Here is a 21,101-nt window from a genome sequence, read left to right as displayed (position 1 = left end):
GTTTCAGAGTACTTAAAAGTATTTTATATTTGTTTATATGGTGTTGCAATTTGATTGTTTATTTTCTTTTTCTATTGTATATTTATTTCAAGAAGTAAATCCCAGGACCAGCAAACTTACTGTCGCAGCTGCTGAGACCTATGCCAATATCAGTTGGGAATATAAAAGACCAGAGCATATCAACTTTTATGTTGAATATGGTGTAGTTGGCAGTAAGAAACAACTTCATTACCTGATTTGTAATTTGGGGGATACATTTAAAGAGATTAAGAACATTTTAAAGGATTTACTGTGGATCATCTTAAAAAATAACTTGACCCAATTAAATGAATCAGGTTTATCTAAAAAAAAATTATAGTGAACCATCAACCTATATATGTTACACATAATGAAGAATCTGTTTTGTTCCTGTTATTAAAAAACAAGAGTCATAATTGCATTTTTTATTTTCATATCATGGTACTTAAAACTATTCTATACCCACAACATGTAAACAAGGGTGATACTGAATAATTATATTTGCAATACAATGGGAAAGAAGAAAAATTTGTTCAAATTGGACCTTGAAGTAGCAGAAATCAAACTGACTTAAAGTAGTCATTTTGCTGATACTACTCAATAGAATTTTATCAGAGACTGCAGAAAATTACCACTTTCATTTCAGTTTAATGTATTCTTGAATCAGGCTTCCTACTTACATCTTGGCCACTTCTTCCAGGAAATGGGGCAGCTTTAACTTTCAGCGGTTGATGAAAACCTGGTGCCCCCTCCTTAGCACAGTGTGCTCAGCACAGAATAAGTTGGGTGGCCACAGAATGTTTGTATAAAATGTTGAACACAGCCCAACTTTCTATTTAGGACTTAATCAAGCAAATGAATGTTTTTAGAAATAACTATTCCTTTAGGAAAACCAATATGTGGGAAAGGTTGAATCTGTAATTTAGATACATTTGAAGGCATTTAAGTTTACTAAAAGATTCATCTTGGTAATCTTATATTTATTTATTTATTTATTTATTTATTTATTTATTTATTTATATTTAGGGAGATAGAGATAGAAACATCGATGTGAGAGAGAAATATCAATCGAATGCCTCCTGCACATCCCCTACTGGGGATTAGGCTCACAACCCAGTCATGTGCCCTGACCAGAAATTGAACCAAGACCTCCCATGGGACAATGCTCAATCCACTGAGCCATACCAACTAGGCTCATTTTGTTAATCCTAAAAGCAATTATTCCCAAACTTTATTTAAACTATTTAATGTATAAAAGTCTTTTATATTCATTAATAGAAAATTTTAATATTGTTATAAAGCAAGGTGCAGGTAAAGAAGCCTCCTCAGTATTAAAAAGAAAGTTTAACACAAGAGGAACATATGCAATCTTGCAATCTGGACACCCAGTCAGTTTTTCTTTTTTTTTTTTCATGTAGTTCTTCATTTTATTAACTTATTTGACTTAATCTAAAATGATATACCTAAGCATCCTAGATTTTGCCTTTAGCTTATATTTTCCTTTCTTGAATCATTTAAGTGACTTCTGGTCTCTTAAAATATTATAATTTGTTGTTTCTGCAAAATTTCCATAGGCAAAGAAGAATGGAGGAAAGAAATTGTAAATGGTTCTCAGAGCTTCTTTGGGTTAAAGGGTCTAATGCCAGGAACAGCATACAAAGTTCGAGTTGGTGCTGAGGGGGACTCTGGTTTTGTGAGTTCAGAGGATGTGTTTGAGACAGGCCCAGGTGAGGTGCACACCACGCCAGTTCTGGTCATGCTCAGAGGGGAAGCAACCGAGCACTCTAGTTGGAGATGGGGGCTAGTGATGCTGTTATGGATAGGACTATGAATGTCTTTCTATGGGGTCCAGTTGGGTTGGGAGTTGGGTTTTTAGTTGTCTTTGACTCTTTATATAAAAAGAATTATAGAATTGAGCAAATCCTCTTCTAATCACATTATTGCCAAAACCATTATTAAAACAGAGCTAAATATGATTCTGAACTTACATTATTTATGTAATAAATCTTTCTCATCATTTACATATATAAACTTTCCGCTGAAGTTAGAATAGAATTTTTGAAGTGCTTTTGAAGCTGAAATAACTCACTGATAAAAATCACAAGTTTTCATGTCAAAATGGACTGTATAACCCAGCAGAACCTGCAGTTTGTCTAGACAACTGATGTAAATATTGTTAAATTTGTATAGAACAAGAAATTGTTCAATTTATGTATTTCATTGTTATCGCACCGTATTTGACTGCCTATATATATTTTAGTTATTTGAATATTATCAAAACACATAATAATTAAAGTCTCTAAAATAAAGAAAAATGTTCATATAGGAGTCTAAAATATTCATATTTACTCACAAGACGGAAAACAATCCCTGCTTAAATTTAAAGAAGGGTTCGTATTATGATTCATACATGTTATGTTTAGTCATTTCATGCATTCTTGTGGAAATGTTGTATTTCCTGTAGAACCTATAAGCAAAATTTATTTTTTGTCTTTTATTATCCAAGCATTATGATTTTAAAGTAATTTCTTATAATTTATATAATATACAATCAAGAGTGATTTCTAAAAAGAAAGAGAGGCCAAAGGTAATAATAATTTACTAATCTACATTTTTAAGTATTTATGCACTAAAATCATAATATATAAAGAAAAAATTTCTATTAGTCTATTTGTATATTCATATCCATTTGTGTACAAAGTTCTAGGACAGTCTGTATTAAACTTAAAAGAGGAATATCAATTAACAGTATTACAAGGTGTTTTTAATTATTGCTCACTTTTAATTTTAAAATACTAAAAGCTCAAGTAGATATTCTGTCCATTTAAAGCTAGAATACTAGTAATAATATCAGCACTAGCATTTAATCAGCTCTAATTTATACCAGGCAAATGATTTTCATGGCTTTCTCATTCAGTCCTTACAACAATCCTATGAAGTGGGCAGTGTTATTACCTACTTGTACATCATGTCAATGACATGTAATGAGAAATGGATTGCCTGCCTGTCACCTTGCTAGAATGTGGGAGAGATGGTGTTAGAGGCTCAGCTTTCCAACACTGGAGGAGAGATTCTTACTACATCCACCTAATACAGGTTACAGAGACCCACATGTAAGGGGAACAGGTGGTCTCAGAAATAACCACTTAGTCTTTCCAGCTCTTAAGGACCCACGGTCCAGTGCACTCCCAGCATGCTGATCTAGTTAGAATCAGATTCCACCCATAAAATCAAGGTGTGGCTTTTTTTGACCTTTTATAGGACAGATGTCAAGCCCTTTAGGAAAAATAACTTTCTACAGTGTTGCTATATCTACAATTCCAGCTGCAGCTGATGGGTGGTTCAACAAGAGTAGCCATAATGGACGGGCCATTCTTGTGTACCAACGATGGAGAAATAGGACAAAGCCACAACCAGTTATTGTCACATTTTATATATAAATGTAACTATTAAAAAGAATAAATATTGATAAAACCATAGTGACCTTAGTTAACATTACTTCCAAGAGCAAATATGTACTCTAAATCCAACTCCCTGATCCTCCCAGTTTTATTGCTCTGTTCTGAAGGGCCGCTGGATTAACTCCGGTGTGAAAGCACTGTCTTCCCTGCTCTCGCTTCCCCTCTGCTCCATGCCAGGTTTTGAAATTGGATGTCAGTACTGAGCATGGAAGCATATCATTCTGGCTATTTGTTTAATGAGCTGTTTCTCTGAGTTCTAATTTCAACAACCTAGACTCAACTTTTATCTATGCTTGTTTCATAACATAACATCATCCCTGCCTTTGATAGTCTGAGTTTTTAAGATATATTTCATAATTTTTTTCCTGTGGCACAAGTTGAACACCGAATCAAACAGGGCTATGGCCCATGTCCCAATTCTGTGCCACTTACCCACACTCCTGTTAGGACCCCGCTTCATCTTCTTGCTTTCTCATCTCTTTCCCTCAACCACCCTATCTCTTCTCTCCTATCACCAAGGATTTAAAGCTGATAGGTTTTTACTGAGGCCTCTCAGCTGCCTCCAAACTTTAGCCAAGGTAATTTTCCCCTTTCTATACATTTCTAACTATCTTAATGGCACAGGGCATTTTTATACATAATGGATTATTTATAGCTATTTATCTCACTGTGTCTTCATGTTTATTTTGTTATTCTAAGTACTCAGAACATTTTCCTGAGAGAACTATGAGCACAGAGCGCAGATTATCCATGAGACAACAAGCAAGGCCACAGCAAAAGACTGTTATTAAAACTAACTTCTAGGAAACAAAGCACATTTCATTCCTCTGATTTATTTTCTTACCTTATATTTTTAATATTTGTGTATTTGTTTAATTTATGGCTTTCTGAATTACTCAAGTAATACATAAATATAATTTTATTATAAAAGTTTTAGATAGATTGAAAATCCTCTTTCTCTCTTCTACCCAATCCTACTAATAACCCACTCACTGAAAATCAGAAATAAGAGAAAGCCCCACAGGCTTTTTTCTGTGTGTGTTTGTGTGTGCGTGTGTGTGTGTGTGTGTGTGTGTGTGATGCACAATTATGACCATGACTTGGGTTTGTAAAATCATCTGTAGTTAAAATGATTTTAGAGTGTTCTGGGAAGACTTGAAACCGTTTATAGTCATTATGGGCTTTAGATCCCCTCTTATATGGATAGTAAGTCAAAAGAAGTTATTTTAACTTACATAATTTTTGTTTAATATCAACTTCTGTTGCACTTTGTGTGTGTGTGAGAGAGAGAGAGAGAGAGAGAGAGAGAGAATATGCACACATATATGCACCTGTTAACATTCTGTGTCTGCCTAATCTTAAATAATGGAGTAGTGAAATACTTAGTAGTTTTTTCATTGACAGTTTTTCTTAGAGATAAAGGCAGAAATTCAAGATGAATTTGGATGTTCCTTTATGAACTGTCAAAGAAACATTTCCACTTCTGCATAGTTGCATAGCAGCAAGCTACCAGTGGGCAGTTAAATTTTGACAGTCACCATCTTTATAAGACAATGTTTGTGCTAGTTGTTTAGTATCTTATTGCATTGTACCCTTGTCAGTTGCATTAAGTTAGAGGAAAAATGTAAATGCAGACACTATTTATGACAAGACTGTAAATCATTAAGTATATTAAAAACTCTTTAAAATGTTCAGCAGACTTACACCAATTGGTTTTTGGTTTCACTCTGAAGAAAAAGCACACAAAGACCATATGAGAATTGACAGAAATATTCTGCAAAAGAATATGTAAATGGCCTTCTGAAATATTTTTAGCTGTCTCAGAATGGAAAGTCCCTACAACATTTTATTTTTGTAAAGACTTCTGCAGATTTGATGTCTGGACATGTTTTCAGGAATGCATTACAGCAGTAGAGCATAATGGCTACTACCATGTTCCCTGGAGTCAGACAGACTTGAGCCAAACTCCAGCTCTTGGGCAAGTTGTTTATCCTCTCTGGGCATGGATTTATTTCTCATGCTTATCTCAAATGATTGTTATGAAGATTAAATGAGACTTTTTTTTCTCCCAGAACAATGCCTTGCAGATAGTAAGAGTTTCAAAATGTATGCTCTCATTATCATCATCATCGTCATGGTGGTATGTGTGTGGAAGGGGAGCACTGTCTATACTGGTGCTTCAGCTGTGTCAAGTTATGATACAACTCAAAACCCCTCTAACCTCTGAGGCATGAGGGGAAAGTCTACTGGTATTTGATTTGTATCCCAGATAATGTATTTCCACTTCTCATTTTATTTCCTAAACACACATCCACATATTTTTGGCACTCCTCTTCACACTTGATTTTAAGCATTTCATTTTTCTCCTTATATTTTTGTGTGAAGAAAAAAAGCAATGAGGTACCATCATTGCACATATATCAGAACCTAGGATACATGTAGCCATGCTTATTTCTGCATCAGAACATCATATACACCTAACCCAGCAATATTAAGTGTATTCAAAAGAAATTCAGTAAAATTAAAAGCATAACAAAGGCATGCTTATGAATCAAAAGAAGAAAACCTTTAATCTTGATTGTCTAGATTATGGTCAAAAGAGAAAAATAAAGGGCTTTAGAAAGCTTTGTATCAATTTATCTAAACAAATCCTCATGGGCATGTTTGAATAGCCATTGATGCTGCACTTTGTCCCATTTGATTGACACTTTTGAATAATACTAGAAATGCTAATTATTTTACGTTTTTCTTAGGAGATTTGCACACTGCCACTAGTTGAAAAGGAGGTTTCATATATATTGACTCAAACAGAATAGACGAAGACTTAAAGAACATGTATACGTGTGAATGAGTATTTTCTCTTTAAAGTGGTCACTTATTCCAGTAATGGTGCCACTGATTAAGATATAGTTCAAAGTCTTTTAAGTGGATTCTAAACTATACTGAATATTGATTTATTTTAGGGTAAATTGGATTTTTCAGGAATTTGTAAAAGTCATTCACAACCATCTTTTATAAATAAGATGAACAACAAAGGAGATGAATAAAAAAATCTAAGTAACATTTTGGTTTAAAATTGAGATATAAACTAATAAGGCTGGTTATCTTATATGGACATGTTTCTTATGTGGAAGGTTTAATTTTTTAACAGAGTTCCAAAACATTTTGAAAAATGGCAGCTTCACTGCAAAGATATTTTAGCCTCCAATGTGGTTCCTTTGAAGGAAAAAATACTCCATTAGATGTATACATTCTGTTCTGTTTAAAATTTAGTCTTATATTCTTACCATTGTATGTAATGAATAATTTATCTTATAAACAGTAAGTTTGTTCATTTGTTTGAGACTGTGTTTCCACTGAGAATCCATAGTTAAAATCACTGTGAACACAATGTTCAGCAATGTTTGTTAGCATTTAATGGTATTAGCATTCAGATTTCTCTATTTGAATTGTTTTAATTAAGATTTTTCAATGTTGATAACTGACAGATTCCAATTTGGGGCCACATGTAAAATATATAAAAGTTTATATACTATGGCAATTTTCTATACAAGAGACTACAACAGTTCTCATATCTCCCTTAACCCATTCTCACTGCAACCATTCATTTGTTTTCCAGCAATGGCAAGCCGACAGGTGGACATTGCAACTCAAGGCTGGTTCATTGGTCTAATGTGTGCTGTCGCTCTCCTTATCTTAATTTTGTTGATTGTTTGCTTCATCAGAAGAAACAAGGGTGGTAAATATCCAGGTAAGAAATAAAGAGTAAAATTGCCTTATAATGCTGCATAATTAACCACTGAAATAAAAAAAAAAATCATGAGGGTAAATCATGTAGATTGCAATAAGTATGTCTTTACAGAGCCATAAATTTGGACTTTCTGTTCAAACAGTTTTGTTTTTTTTTTAATCTCATGGGAGCTTAAACATTGTCAAGCATCAGAAGGCATTTGTGGGAAATTAATTAATCTGTACTTTGAAGATATTAGTGACTCTGTTCTCCTAGGCTCCACATAGATCATAGGTGCTGAACTAGCACCTACAGCCAACAGGCAGAGAATGAGGTACTTGAAGTCTTCCAGAGGAAATAATGCATAAAGTGAGACTTGATGGCATGATGTTTAACATTGCTTTCTTTATAAGGTTAATGTTATACAACCTATATGGTTGTAGGGAAGTGTTTTTTCACTGCTATATATCTCAAAGAGTGCACTCTGTTTTGGTGGTTTTTTTAAATCCTGACCCAAGGACACTTCTTCCATTTATCTCCAGACAGAATGGGAAAGAAAGAGAGAGAGGGAGAAAAACATCGATGCAAGAGAGACACAATTGGCTGCCTCCTACATGACTCTGATGGGGTGGGGGGAGGACCGCAACCAAGGTACGTGCCCTTGACTGGAATTGAACCTACAACTCTTTGGTCCGTGGGCCTACGCTCTAACAGCTGAGCCAAACGGGCCAGGGCTTAAAGAGTGCACTCTTAAAAACTTTGAATAAGGAAACACAGTATCGATAGATAAAAATGTAATTTTGAAATTTTCAGTTAAAGAAAAGGAAGATGCCCATGCTGATCCCGAAATCCAGCCCATGAAGGAAGACGATGGCACTTTTGGAGAATACAGGTGAGACTCTGCTCCTCCTCTGCCCTCACCCTCCCTGCCCTGCACAGACCCTGCACTCTGTCTCCCTAGAAGAGGATGGGGCCAGGAACAGGCTCTCCCCACCATTTTGTATTTTCCTCAAATACTTGTTTATAAACCCTTCCATGTCTAAATGTTTACGTGTCCCTCACAGTTAAAATAGTCTCTCACTTTTCATTAAAGAACAAATTTCCATTTTAGTCACACGTTTAAGACAGAGTGTCTTCCACTTTGAGTGTTATCCAGAGGACCCTACTGTATTGATCAACCTAGCAAAGCTGGTGTGTTACAAGAAGAGTTGAAACAACAATAAAGACCCACCAACCTGTATTGTAAAGAAAACTATACCTGTCGTCTTCTAAACAGTGCTTTTAAAAATCAGCATTACTGCACTGGCCGGTTTGGCTCAGCAGTTAGAGCGTCAGCCTGCGGTCCACAGAGACCCGGGTTCGATTCCCGCTCAGGGCATGTACCTTGGCTGAAGTTTGTCCCCGGCCCTGGTTGGGTCGTGTGGGTGGCGGCCACTCGATGTGTCCCTTTCACATCGATGTTTCTCTCTCTTCCTCTCTCTCCTTCCCGCTCTATCTGAGTGAAAAATGGAAAAATGGCCTTGGGTGAGGATTAAAAAAAAAAAAAACCAGCATTACTCTTTTTAATATTAGATTTGGGACTTTTTTTTTCTATAATTCTGCCCCTTAATCATGAAATGATGACTAGTTTTTTTTAGAAGCTATTAATTATTAAGCAGAATCACAGTGCTGGAGGCAGTGTAAACTCACAGAACTTTGATAATGCATTCTTGGCTTGGCTCCATCATTAAGGACAAATTTTAACATAACCTATGTGTTAAATAGTTTAAAAAATACAGAAGGAAGAAGAAAGTTTAAACAAAGGTATTCTTGCCTAGGGGATATAGGTCTTTTTAAAGAGAGATAAATTATTATTTTAGATAGGTTTAAAAACAAAAACAAAATTGATATTAACTCATTTAAAAGATTGGAATTTTTGTGTTCCAAAAGAATACTTCTATTTATAAAATGCTTTTACACTTCATTTTTTCTTTCTATAATCCTATTGATTATATAAAATATAATATTTTAAATAGGCACTGAGTCCACTTTGAGGCTTTTTAGCCGGAAGAAAAGACTTCTCAGTGAAATAAAATATTTCACTATTGTGATTTCCAGGTGACATTTGTAAATATTTGTGTTAATTTCTGCCTGTCTCTAGAGCTCATTTTAGGTATTTTCATGTCAATATCATGGGGGAAGAAGTAATGCCGAAGATTAAAGCTATGAGAACTGATTGAGAAAGGAAAGTGCTTTTGACAGAATTGGCCTTGTGCCACTTCTCCTGCCAGCACCAGGGCGTGGCCTTTGTGTCTCAGCACCAAAGCTGTCATATTCTGATCTCTTCAGCAGAGATGACTATGATCTCTAAAACTCAGAATTTCTATGTCTCAGGATATAGAAAAATGTATGTGAGGGTTGTCTTGATTTCAGACGTTGACTCTGGGACTGAAAGTTTGTGAAAACCTCAGGCAGCACCCCCACCCAGTTCATCCAGAAGGTTTTCATAATATATGAACCACCTACAGATAGCCACAACTGAGGGTAGCCATGTCTCAAATTAGGTGAGTTGAAACCTTTGCTGATTTAACTCACTCTTCTATATGTTTCTCCTGTAAAACAAAGAACCTAATAATTACTAGAGTTCTTGTAGCTAGAATTCTGCACAGGATATGCAACCACTCCCTTATTATTGTGATGAAGCTAAATCTTTCATATAGCCTGGAAAAAAAATATGTGTTTGCATGAACTGAAAATGAACCATTGCATTTCCTACATTCTTCACATGGTAATGAATTTCCGTTCTACCTTATTATGCTTAAATGATTAACTGAATCTGGAAATGCACTGCTCACCTCGTGGGCTCAAATGTCTACTTGCTATGATAGTGATATGAAACCATGATCTGATGTAATGTGACTTTCTCAGGATAACTGTGCTGCCTCTCCATTAAAACTAGACTGAAATAGAGGTTGAATGAATGTGAGTTAGCTTGAAGTCAACAGACTGTTAGTTTTAATGTCAACTCAGCCATTGCCCCTTGGTTTTTTTAGTATTACTTAATTTGTCTAGATCTCAAAATTTTTCATTTATAAAATGTTACAGTTGTTCAAGTATTCAAAGATCTCTTAAGGTTTCTAGTTCTATGATTTCTATGCTCCTCTATGGACTATCTACCAAGAACTTCTAATATGATTTTGGGTGCCAGAGCAGTACATAGCAAGTTACTTGGTTACTGGCCTCATTATCACTGTGCTTAGATTTATTTGGTCATATTTTTTTTGTCTTGGTGTTAATTTATATGTGATATGTTTGTGAAGTGTTATCAAATGCCTGTGTTTAGCTTATGCCTTGAGTTTCTCAGAAGAGAAAGACTTTTCCTTGGGCCTATTGAGTGCAAACCTATTATTTCATGTGTGAAGACAAAAATACTTGTCACACATGTAATTACATTGATCTGGGAAGTGCCAAGAAATATAAGGTTCTGACAGGTGTCCTAACCATGAAACACAACTCAGTGATTTTTTTTATTTTTACTGAAGCTTAAAGTTCATAAGGACAATTCCACAAGTGAAATCACTTTCCCAAATACCTAACCACCCTTTGCTATAAATGTGACTTTGTCTGTTACTTCCTGACACTACCTCAAAAAAAATTTTCCTTTGGCTTTTCTACTTAAAAAAAAAAGAAAACAAAAGGCCTTTAGTTTCTTAGATGTCACAATTAATGAAAATGATTCCAACAGTTTATTACAGAATCTTTCTTTAATGATACACTTAAATGTTGTTCTTCTCCCTAAATTACCAGGGTTTCTTCTCTGCTTCACACCTTGGGAAGCTTTGAGCTCTGTATTATTTATTGCTTCTTATTCTTTTTCTTTTTCATTATGAAAATAAGTTAACATGATGATTACACACACAATTAGGGCTACTGCTTAAGTGTAAATTAATTATGTTTTAATTTGCTCATTCTCCAGGTTGAGGATAAAACAGTTTCTACATGGTTGGTTCTGAACCAGAAGATAGTTAATAGTGCAAAGGGAATGGAACTTCAATGATTAAATTCGATTTTTTTTCATATGCTGTAAGCTTGTGCCCACACTCTGTTACCCCACCGCCCACCCTGAAGTTACCCTCTGCTTTCTTTGTTTGTTTCTTTAACTAAACACACAGTAGGGTCTACATCCTTACTAGCATGCAGAAAAATCAGGGAAACAATGCAACTAGCCATGTATTTTTTATTCTTTAGATCCATTTTACTAGAAACCAGAATGAACCTAGGTCTTAAATCATGTGGTCATAGCATAAATGGAGGCTCTTGGCATGGGAATCTTGTCATTCATGTGAACATGCTTCTATTGCAAGCATGCTAACCCATAAGGCTTGAGTACTAGGAAGAGATGTGATATTTGTTATATTACTTTAGATATATTATGCTCACAAACATAAACCAGTGTGTGAACAGTATAAATAATGACTGACTTCTATTGAGGGTGTTTGGAAAGAATGTTTGGGTCATTCTTTATTGACATTCAACAATAAAACTGCAACATGGTTTGGCCATGGTAGGGTGGTGACCACAGGAAAATCAGACCGAATGATCACAGGTTTATCCATTGTTGTTCAGTTTTACTTAGTAAAGGTACATTCTGTGTGTACAACTCTGAAGTACTTTTGGAAAAAAAAAAAAAAAATGAACTCTCTAAAATTCATTTTTAGGGTAAGAGAATGAAAATAATATATTCCAGTTCTCTACCTGAATTTCTAAAATTAATATTTAATGTTAGATTTCTGAAAATTTTCTAAAATGCTTACTGCCTCTTCTTTTGTTACTTTATATTGAATTTTTTCAACCCATATTATTGAGCAACTATGGTATGCCAGGCTGTGGAGATACCAAAACCAAAAAAAAGTTACTTCACTGATTTTTAGTCTAGGGAGGGATGCAGGAAGTAAAAGAACAATCTGAACATAGTGTGAGAAGTTCTGTGAAAGGGACACAAACTATAGTGCCCAGGGAGCAAGAGCCAAGCCATGTGGGTGGCAGAGAACGGTGGTGCAAGAAGTCGCCCAGGAACTGAGTTTTGGTTTGGTTTTGGTTTTTTCCACTGCTTTTTTTTCTTTATTTATTTTTTATTTTTTTTAATTTATTTTTGTTACAGATGTTTCTCCTTTTTTTCCCATTGACACTTTCCTCACCATCTCCCCCACCTGGTACCCGGCTTTGTTGTCTGTGACCATTGGTAATGCACACATGCATATAAGTTCTGTGGTTTATCTCTTGCCTCCCCCACCTCCTCCTCTTCTGAGGGTCGTCAGTCTGTACCCTACTTCCACGTCTCTGGGTCTACTCTGAATTTTGATATTGTGATGTGAACATTTCTTTTCACTTCACAACCATCTTTGTTCATCAGTAAAAGTATGAAAAGTATATTCTGTGGCTATATATTACTGTATTGTGACTTATTTTGAAATTTGCTTAACCTTTGACATTCTAGGTTCAGAATTAGCATCTAACCCCTCCTGTCCTTAAAAGTTCTCATAAAAATGTGAATGAGTTATTTTAAGCTTTGAATACAACATAGCAAAATAAGCTTGTGACTTTTAAATCATCTATAATTTTTAAATTACTATCATTTGGGAAATTACCCTTTGATACTTAAACTTGACAAAGCAACTTCCCTTGGTACAATGTCAAAAGCAGTTTATTTACTATTTCATTATAAAATTCATCTTTGAGTTGAAAAATGTAAGCACTAGTATACTGCTTCAACACAGACTTGCAACCATTCATTACACCTGGAAAGTTCTAAGCATGTTTGTGTTACAAAGCTATTTCTTAGAAAAATATCTCTGCACAGTGAGGGCCTGGTGTGGAGAGAGGAGGTTGTGGTGGCAAATGAATGGGCTGGAATTACATGCCTGGCACTGTGCTGGTGCCACACATCATTTTTCCTCATTTAGCCAGACTCTAATTATTGAAGTTTGACATTATATCACACCAGTTTTTCAAAAATTATCTTTAAAAGATCTTGATCTGCCTTTGAATAGCTGTTCCTAGAAAGATTGTGTTTGTGGCTAGAGCATCCTCTTCCAACTTCACTTGTTTCAAGCACAGCCTGTAATGCTGTCGATTCCCTCTCCTCCACTATGAGCTGGAACAGATGCTTTCATGAGCCTCTTCTTAACTCATGTGATTGTGAGCATAAAAGTCCAAATGAATCTGCAGGAAACTATTCAAACTAATAAGGGAATTTAATAATTAAGTCCATTATATAACCAGCGAACAGTTGGAAAATAGAATTTTAAAAATAATTTCAGTGATTATACCATAAAAATATGTTATAATAAAGCCAACACAAAGATCTCCTAACTATTTCAGGGCCCTGTATTTCATTTCACTGATTAACTTGTCTATCTCTGCACAAAAAATACACTGTCCTAATACTATAGCTTTGAATGAGTCTAAATATCTGGTCGGTCAGGTCCCCCAGCTTTGTTATTTTTCCTCAAGATTTTTTAGACATTTCTAGCCCTTTTCATTTACTTATACATCTTAGAACCAGCTTACCAAGGTTCACATAAAATCTTGCTGGATTTTTATTGGACATAAATTGAATCTAAAGAGCAATATGGAGGTTAATGTATTGCGTGTTTGAGTCTTCCTGTCCATAGCTATGGTCTATTCCTCCATTTGTTTAGCCCTTTTATAATAATTCTGAATAAAAACCCTGCCCGGTTTGGCTCAGTGATTAGAGCATCAGCTCGTAGACCAGAGAGGCCCAGGTTTGGTTCCCACTAAGGGCATGTACCTTGGTTGCAATTTGTCCCTGGACCCAGTTGGGGTCGTGTGGGTGGCAACTACTCTATGTGTCTCTCTCTCTCTCTCTCTCTCGTCGATGTTTCTTCCTCTCTTCCTCCTGCTCTGTCTCAAGATAAATGTAAAAAAAATGTCCTCAGGTGAGGATTAAAAATAAATAAATAAATAAATAGTAATAATTCTGAATAAAAGTTTTATTTTCTTCATAGAGTTCTTACACATATTTTTGTTGGATTTGTTCTTATATACTTCATATTTTTAAGATATCATAAATGGAATAGTTTTTTAATTTTATTTCCCAATTGTTTGCAAGTGTATAAATAAAATTGACTTTTATTCTAATGTTTGCCTGTAGATTCTTTTGGATTTTTCACACACATGATCTTATCACTTATGAAAAATGACAGTTTCCTTTCTTCTTAATTCATATGCTTTCTATTTCTTTTTCTCATCACATTGCTTTTCATGATTGGAACTGATGATAGCAAGCTTCCCTTCTGTTATTTCTGATGTCAGACATAAAGCTTTCAACATTCACCACCAAGGGTGACATTTACTCCAGGTTTCTTGTAGATACCTTTAATCAGGTTAATCGACATCCTTTCTTTTCCTAGTATATTATAGTTTTTATTATGAATGTGTGTTGAATTTTACCTTATACCATTTTCTAAACCTACTGAGATGATGATAAGATATTCTTATTTTCTTCTGCTACAATGGCAAATTATATGAATTGGTGTTTTAATGCTAAACCAGATTTGTATTCTTAAAATAAGCCCAACCTGGTTCTGATATATTATCTTTTTAATAGATTGGTAAATTCTATTTGCTCATGATTTCTTTCGGATTTTCTCATCTATGTTCACAAATGAGATTAGCCTATAATTTTACTTTCTCAAAGTGTTCTTGATGGTTTTAGATATCAGTGTTGTACTAGACTCATAAAATGATTAAAGGACTGGTTCCTCTGACATGTCAAACTTTAACATGTCCACAACTGAACTACTGTTCTTATACCCTAAACATGCTGTACTCTAGTAAGGTAATTCTATTCTTCCTGTTTCTAAAACCAAAAATCTTGGCATTGGTTTTTTTCTCTATTATTCCATAGCTAATTCATCAGAAAACCCTGTTTGTGCTACATTCAAAATGTGTCCATAATCTGACCACTTTGTACCACCCCCAGTGTTCCAAATCATAGTCATCTCACCCGTGGATTATTGCAATGGGCCCCCTGGCCTCCTAGAGCAGGGGACACATAACTTTTTCTATAAAGGGCCTGATAGCAAATATTTGACTTCACAGCACATCATCCCTGCTGCACTCTATACTTCTGTTGTCGTGCAGAAGCTGTCACAGACAATAACTAATAAATGGGCATGGCCCAGTTTTGCTATTTACCAACCCCTGCCTTTTAGGGTAGGCTATTCTCAATACTGATGACAGTAATCCTTTTAAAAAGTAAGATCATGTCACTCAATATTGAAAACCTTCCAACAGCTTCTCATCTCATTCATCATTAAAGACAGAATCCTTACAATGTCCTACAAGGAAGGCCCTGATCTAGTCTAGCCCTGTCTCCTCCCTTTTACTTTAACTCATCCTTTCATCCCTCCACCTCTCTCTCTCTCTCTCTCTCTCTCTCCCCCCCACCCCCCTTCCTCCTTCCCTCCCTCTGTCTCATTCAGTTACAGCTACACAAGGTCTTCTCTTCTCTGTTCCTAGAACATTCCAGGCTTCCCTCCACTTCAGGGCATTGGCATCGCTTGTTACTCCTGCTGGAATCACTCTCCCTCCAGCTATCTACCTGGATAACTCAATTCTTTTAAGTCTCTGATCAAATGTCACTTCTTAATGAGACCTTCATTGGACATCCTATTTAAATGTCAACCTTTCACATCCTCCCTTGACACATTTTTCATGGCACTAATTACCTTCTGATATACTATACAACTAATTTTTTTAATATGTTGATTGTTTGTGTCTGCATTTTCCCTACTAGAAGTAGCTCGGTGAGGTCAGGGTTTCATCCTATTTTGTTTGCTTCTATATCCCCAATGACTAGAACATCATGTGTCCTAGAATAAGCACTCAATAAATATTTATTGGATAATGAATAGATCAAAGAAGTGCCATAGACTAGAATTTCTTGGAACAGTAGTTCTACAAAGCAGAATAAGATGGATAGTTGGAATCCAGGTGACAGAATTCTGCTCATTATTGAATTCTTCAGTGGAATTAAGTGTCTCGACAAGTCATGAGTAATATTTCACAGGAAGTATTCAAGCAAAGCCTAGAAATTAATGATTAAAGAGGTACAAGTTATTCTTGCCACAGCTTGGAGAACAGATGATATGTCCCTTAAAGTGCCCCAAGCACAGTCCACCCCAAGGTTCTGTGATACTTCCCCAGTTGTTTAGTAGTAGTGGTGATAACTTCATTTATTCAGTTTGTGGCAAAAACTTGTGTTTTGTTGAAACAGGTAGTTTTCAATAGCATATGCCAACATCTATTAAGCTACTATTATTTTCCAGTCTTAAGATTTTCTTCTTGGAGAAAAATTGAAAACACTACTAGGAATTATTGGCAGAAGAGCCAGAATATTTGTGCATCTTGAAATATTTGTATCTCCACTAAAACAAAAAGTCACTCTCAAAAACAAAGGGAGCAATAAAGTCCTAATATAAATTGGTAGGTGAAATACAGCTAATGTGACCACTTTTTTAACATTAAACCTTTTAATTTTTACTAATATTGTTTATATTTTTAATTTTGCCTCTATTTTTTTCTTTGAGAGAAAAAAATATTGTCGTCTTTCCTTCTTTCTTTCCTTGTTTCTTTCCTTGTTTCTTTCCTTCTTTCTCTCCTTCTTTCTCTCTTTCTCTCTTTTTTTTTAAGCCAAATGTTACCAGTTAAGGATTAGGTCAATGTGCGTATGTAGTTACATGACCATATGAGTGAATATTCTAAAACATAATGATTACTCTTCTAATTCCAGGGTTTCAATGGAGAAATAAGGAAAAATGGGCCTTGAAAATATTTATTAAATTACACCCCTTAGATTCTCAGCTGACACGGATAGGCTGCATGCCACTCTTGGAAGAGGAGTCTTGGGGTAAAGAGGGGTACAGGAAATGATTGCTTTTGCATTTTTGGAATCACTCACACTCTAGAACATTTTGACATGCTATTAGTAATACAACTGTAGTTCTCTGAAGTTAAATTGTGTCACTTTCAAAAATGATAAATCTTTACCCTTTAACTAAAATTCTGAAATTTTACAGAAAAAAATACAGTATACTATAAATATAAAGGATTTTACTTTTCTTCTTAGGCTATTTTTATTTGTTTCTTTTGCATCCTTTTAATGGAATTTGTAGGTCTCTTGAAAGGTAAGGTTGAAGTTTACAAGTTTGGCCTGCACTCAATAACAAAAGTATTTGAAATGCAGGATTTCGCTGCTTCTTTGTGCTCAGAAAAAAAAAAATCCATATTTCACACTTAACCAAAATTATTCTCCATGCTAAATTCTCTACTTGCCATAATCTTTACCCTCTTTTGAATTCAAAATAGTGATGATTTTCATCTTTTTTCAGTTCTTCCTTTTTTAATGCTTATTATTATTTCTGAATTGTTTCCAAGTCAGGAGCCCAAATCTGATATTGATATTGACAGGCACAATAAGAAGTCATCCACCTACTAAAGATTTCATGATTAAACCTTTCTACACCTGATTTTCATTCCAGCCACATCCCAGTCATCGGAGTCAACCTGATGATTAGATTTGGCTAGAGAAGCTCAGGGCTCCATGTGCATTATCTTAATTGGCATGCATGATCTTTAAGAACAAAACATTTGCCCTGGCCGGTTTGGCTCAGCGGTTAGAGCGTCGGCCTGCGGTCCAGAGAGACCCGGGTTCGGTTCCCGCTAAGGGCACGTACCTCGGTTGCAGTTTGTCCCCGGCCCTGGTTGGTCGTGCGGGTGGCAGCCACTCGATGTGTCCCTTCACGTCGATGTTTCTCTCTCTCTCTTCCTCTCTCTCCCTCCCACTCTACCTGAACAAAAAATGGAAAAATGTCCTCGGGTGAGGATTAAAAAAAAAAGAAAAAAGAACAAAACATTTTACTGAAATGCCAGTCTTGATGAAAATTTCTCTTTTTTTTTTAGTGATGCAGAAGACCACAAGCCTTTGAAAAAAGGCAGCCGAACACCTTCAGACAGGACTGTGAAGAAAGAAGATAGTGATGATAGCCTTGTTGACTATGGAGAGGGAGTGAATGGCCAGTTCAATGAGGATGGTTCCTTTATTGGACAATATAGTGGTAAGAAAGAAAAAGAACCAGCTGAAGGAAATGAAAGCTCAGAGGCACCTTCTCCTGTCAATGCCATGAATTCCTTTGTTTAATTTGTAAGTTCTTTGCCAATACCCCATTTCTCTAGAATGTTTATCTTAAGCATTTGTCTGTCAGCCTTCTCATACTGTGAACATAGAGGCAGAAAATATATATTCTACTGTATGTTAATATTATGAGAACAGTTAGAGCAAGAACATTACTCAGTCAAATGATGTGTTAACATGAACTGCAGTGTAAAGTGCATACTTTTTCATTCAAAATAAGTATTCTTGATTTTCTCAGAACTGATCAAAGTAACACACGTCATGAACAGATCATGCTATTTCTTCTTCAGGATACAGTTCAATATGATGCATGAAAAATGCTGCACAGTTAAAGGACATACCTGTGTGTGTTATTAAAACATGGTTTAATACTTTGTTTATACTGTCCTCAGCTGAACTCCTAAATATGAATTCCATTTTAATTGTCAAGAGTGTTACTGTAGTATTCTCTAGAACTTCAATGTCTTTGTGGACATTGTTGTGAAATGGTGACTCTGTGTAGCTGTTAGTCTTTTGGGAAGACTGTTAGGAACTGTATGTACAGTATATACTTGCTAAATGATTTAATCATGACAGTTGCACTTGCTGATGCTTACTGAGACTCTGTTACCTGCTTTTTGCTCCTGTTACCTTGTAGCCTTCCTAATCTTCCAGGTATTACAGCGGTACAGTGTTCTACTTTTTACATCATCTCTATGTTCAGTTGATTATAGGCATAAACAATGTGTGTTGCAATGCATTTTGGCATGTGTGCCATACTGAAAGAATAAAAGCAATTCACTCCAATTAAATTTCAAAACATATTCCAGAAAGCACAGGGCAAGACACATGTAGTGCCTTTGGACAAGAAGCATTCCATATATACTGCCTTCCGTATCGATGATACAGTTGACCTAGAGTCCTAGATTACTGTCATTGTCAAAAAGTAACTTTTAAAAAGCAGAGATAATGAAAACTGCAATGCTGAAAAAAAGGAAATGTGAAAGTAAAAGTAATAAGACAGCTTATTTTAAAGAGCATTTCCCCATATGTATAAAAAGAAAAACTTTATCAACAACTGGAGCACATGATGATTCTTTTTGGTCTTTTATAGTTTCTTCTAGAGTCCCATTCAGTAAGAAAGATGTCAAATTAGCACAAAAATTTTTTAAAAACATGTTATTCCAAAACTAAAAGCATACAACATCATGCTGACAGGACTGTATTATTCTCTAAGTCTTTACCTATGTGGCAGCCTTTGAAACTCTCTGCAGCAGGAAAAGATCTGCATGCAAATTGCTATGGACACATTTCAGAATCTAAAAAAATTGAGTAAGTGCTAACAAGGCCAAGAGGCAAAAGGATTACATCTGCAGTTTAAAAAAAAAAAACATATATTTTACCATACTCATAAACAATATCTATCAAATGGTTTACCTCCAAGTTTAAAATTCTCTAACAACCTATGATTGAAGGAATGCTCAGTTTCATTTGCCAATAAATTGATTTCTCATAACTTGCATCAAGTTTAATTTTAAGTAAAGCTTTTTATATGTAGATATTTTGTTGAATTTGTAAATACACTTAAAATGTAGATGCTATATGCTTATAGGTGTCACATACAAATAAATATGCAAACAGTGTTTATGTTGTACTGTATAAGAAATTAGCTAATGGGATTGGAAACCATTTAAATACCTTTGGGTTTTTATTTTCCCTTTTTTCTGTGAAACTGAAATAATGAATTAGTCTACATATTGCCAGAAAGTTTCTAAATGAACTCTTCAGAGCTTTGTCTGTGAGGCTCAGTAACCCTAATCATGTGGAATCTTTGATACAGATAGGTGAAGCCCAGATTGAAGTGATCCCAGGTAAAAATGTCCCTAAATACTTTCATCTCTCCATATTTGCTTTTCACAGACCAGCCTTTTTAACGGAAATACAAAAAGATGAAACAGGCTTGCCTTGGTATCAGAGAGCACAAAGATAAGTTACTTTAAATTTGCCAGTGTTTGGGGAAAACTATGAAAGTACAGGTTTTACTCTTCCATAATGGTAGATACTAAATTTATCTGTGCATGAAGGGGTCACTTCTGTAATAGTGCAACAGATTTTATAATAAAATTAAATGTGGTTTTAAAAGTCTCTCTCTTTTGTAATGTATCATGTTCCTAGTGGAGTGTGAATGTCCAATGGTACAGGCGGATAGAACTGGATTTCCATCAAAAAGTAACTACTAAACTGTCGTGACCGCTTAGTGATTTTTAACTTTTTCAAACATATTTCCTAATGTTTTAAAATACAGCACATTTTTTATTTTTGCTTTTAGAGGCATTCTATATGCAGAGAAAATTAAACACAGAACTAAACACATTATAAAACAAAGTCAATAAAATTGGGCATATCAAAAAATTTTAATGAAAATCAGGAGTCGATATTATCAGCCTTTTGAGAAACAGTCTGAGAAATCAAGTACTGCTTCCTTTCCTGGAGCCTGCGCCCCACAGACTTGGCACCCTGGTGCACCATCAGCCTGTCTTCCACTTGCCTAGGTCTCCACTCTCACAGCAACAGACAACTGGAATTCCTTAACCTCTCCTTCTTGATGAGACAATTTGGGCATTTACAAATATTATGGGTATGTCGTCTGCTTGCTTTTCCCCAGCCCTATTCTTTTCATTTCTCAAACCTGTGTAGCTCTGTAAACTGCCAATGT

The 21,101-nt window shown here is 35.3% G+C and overlaps 1 protein-coding gene across 13 annotated transcripts in view; it reads left to right on the top strand.

The window, feature by feature from the left end:
- Positions 1 to 20,641, top strand: part of NRCAM (neuronal cell adhesion molecule) — a 215,444-nt gene extending 194,803 nt beyond the window's left edge. For 7 of the 13 annotated variants that reach the window (XM_036247278.1, XM_036247286.1, XM_036247285.1 and 4 more), the window contains 3 exons: positions 7,099 to 7,230; positions 8,023 to 8,101; positions 18,175 to 20,641. In XM_036247278.1, the coding sequence (XP_036103171.1) occupies positions 7,099 to 7,230; positions 8,023 to 8,101; positions 18,175 to 18,412 (449 nt within the window). In that variant the 3' untranslated portion in view covers positions 18,413 to 20,641. The remainder of the gene's footprint in view (positions 1 to 7,098; positions 7,231 to 8,022; positions 8,102 to 18,174) is intronic. The other 6 variants (XM_036247283.1, XM_036247279.1, XM_036247281.1 and 3 more) reach the window with 2 other exon arrangements.
- The last annotated feature ends 460 nt before the right edge of the window (positions 20,642 to 21,101 follow it).

This window comes from Molossus molossus, unplaced genomic scaffold, assembly GCF_014108415.1.
Source record: "Molossus molossus isolate mMolMol1 unplaced genomic scaffold, mMolMol1.p scaffold_m16_p_7, whole genome shotgun sequence".
NCBI lineage: Eukaryota > Metazoa > Chordata > Mammalia > Chiroptera > Molossidae > Molossus > Molossus molossus.
The sequence above is the reverse complement of the archived record's forward strand: the minus strand, read 5'-3'. Positions and strand labels throughout refer to the sequence as shown.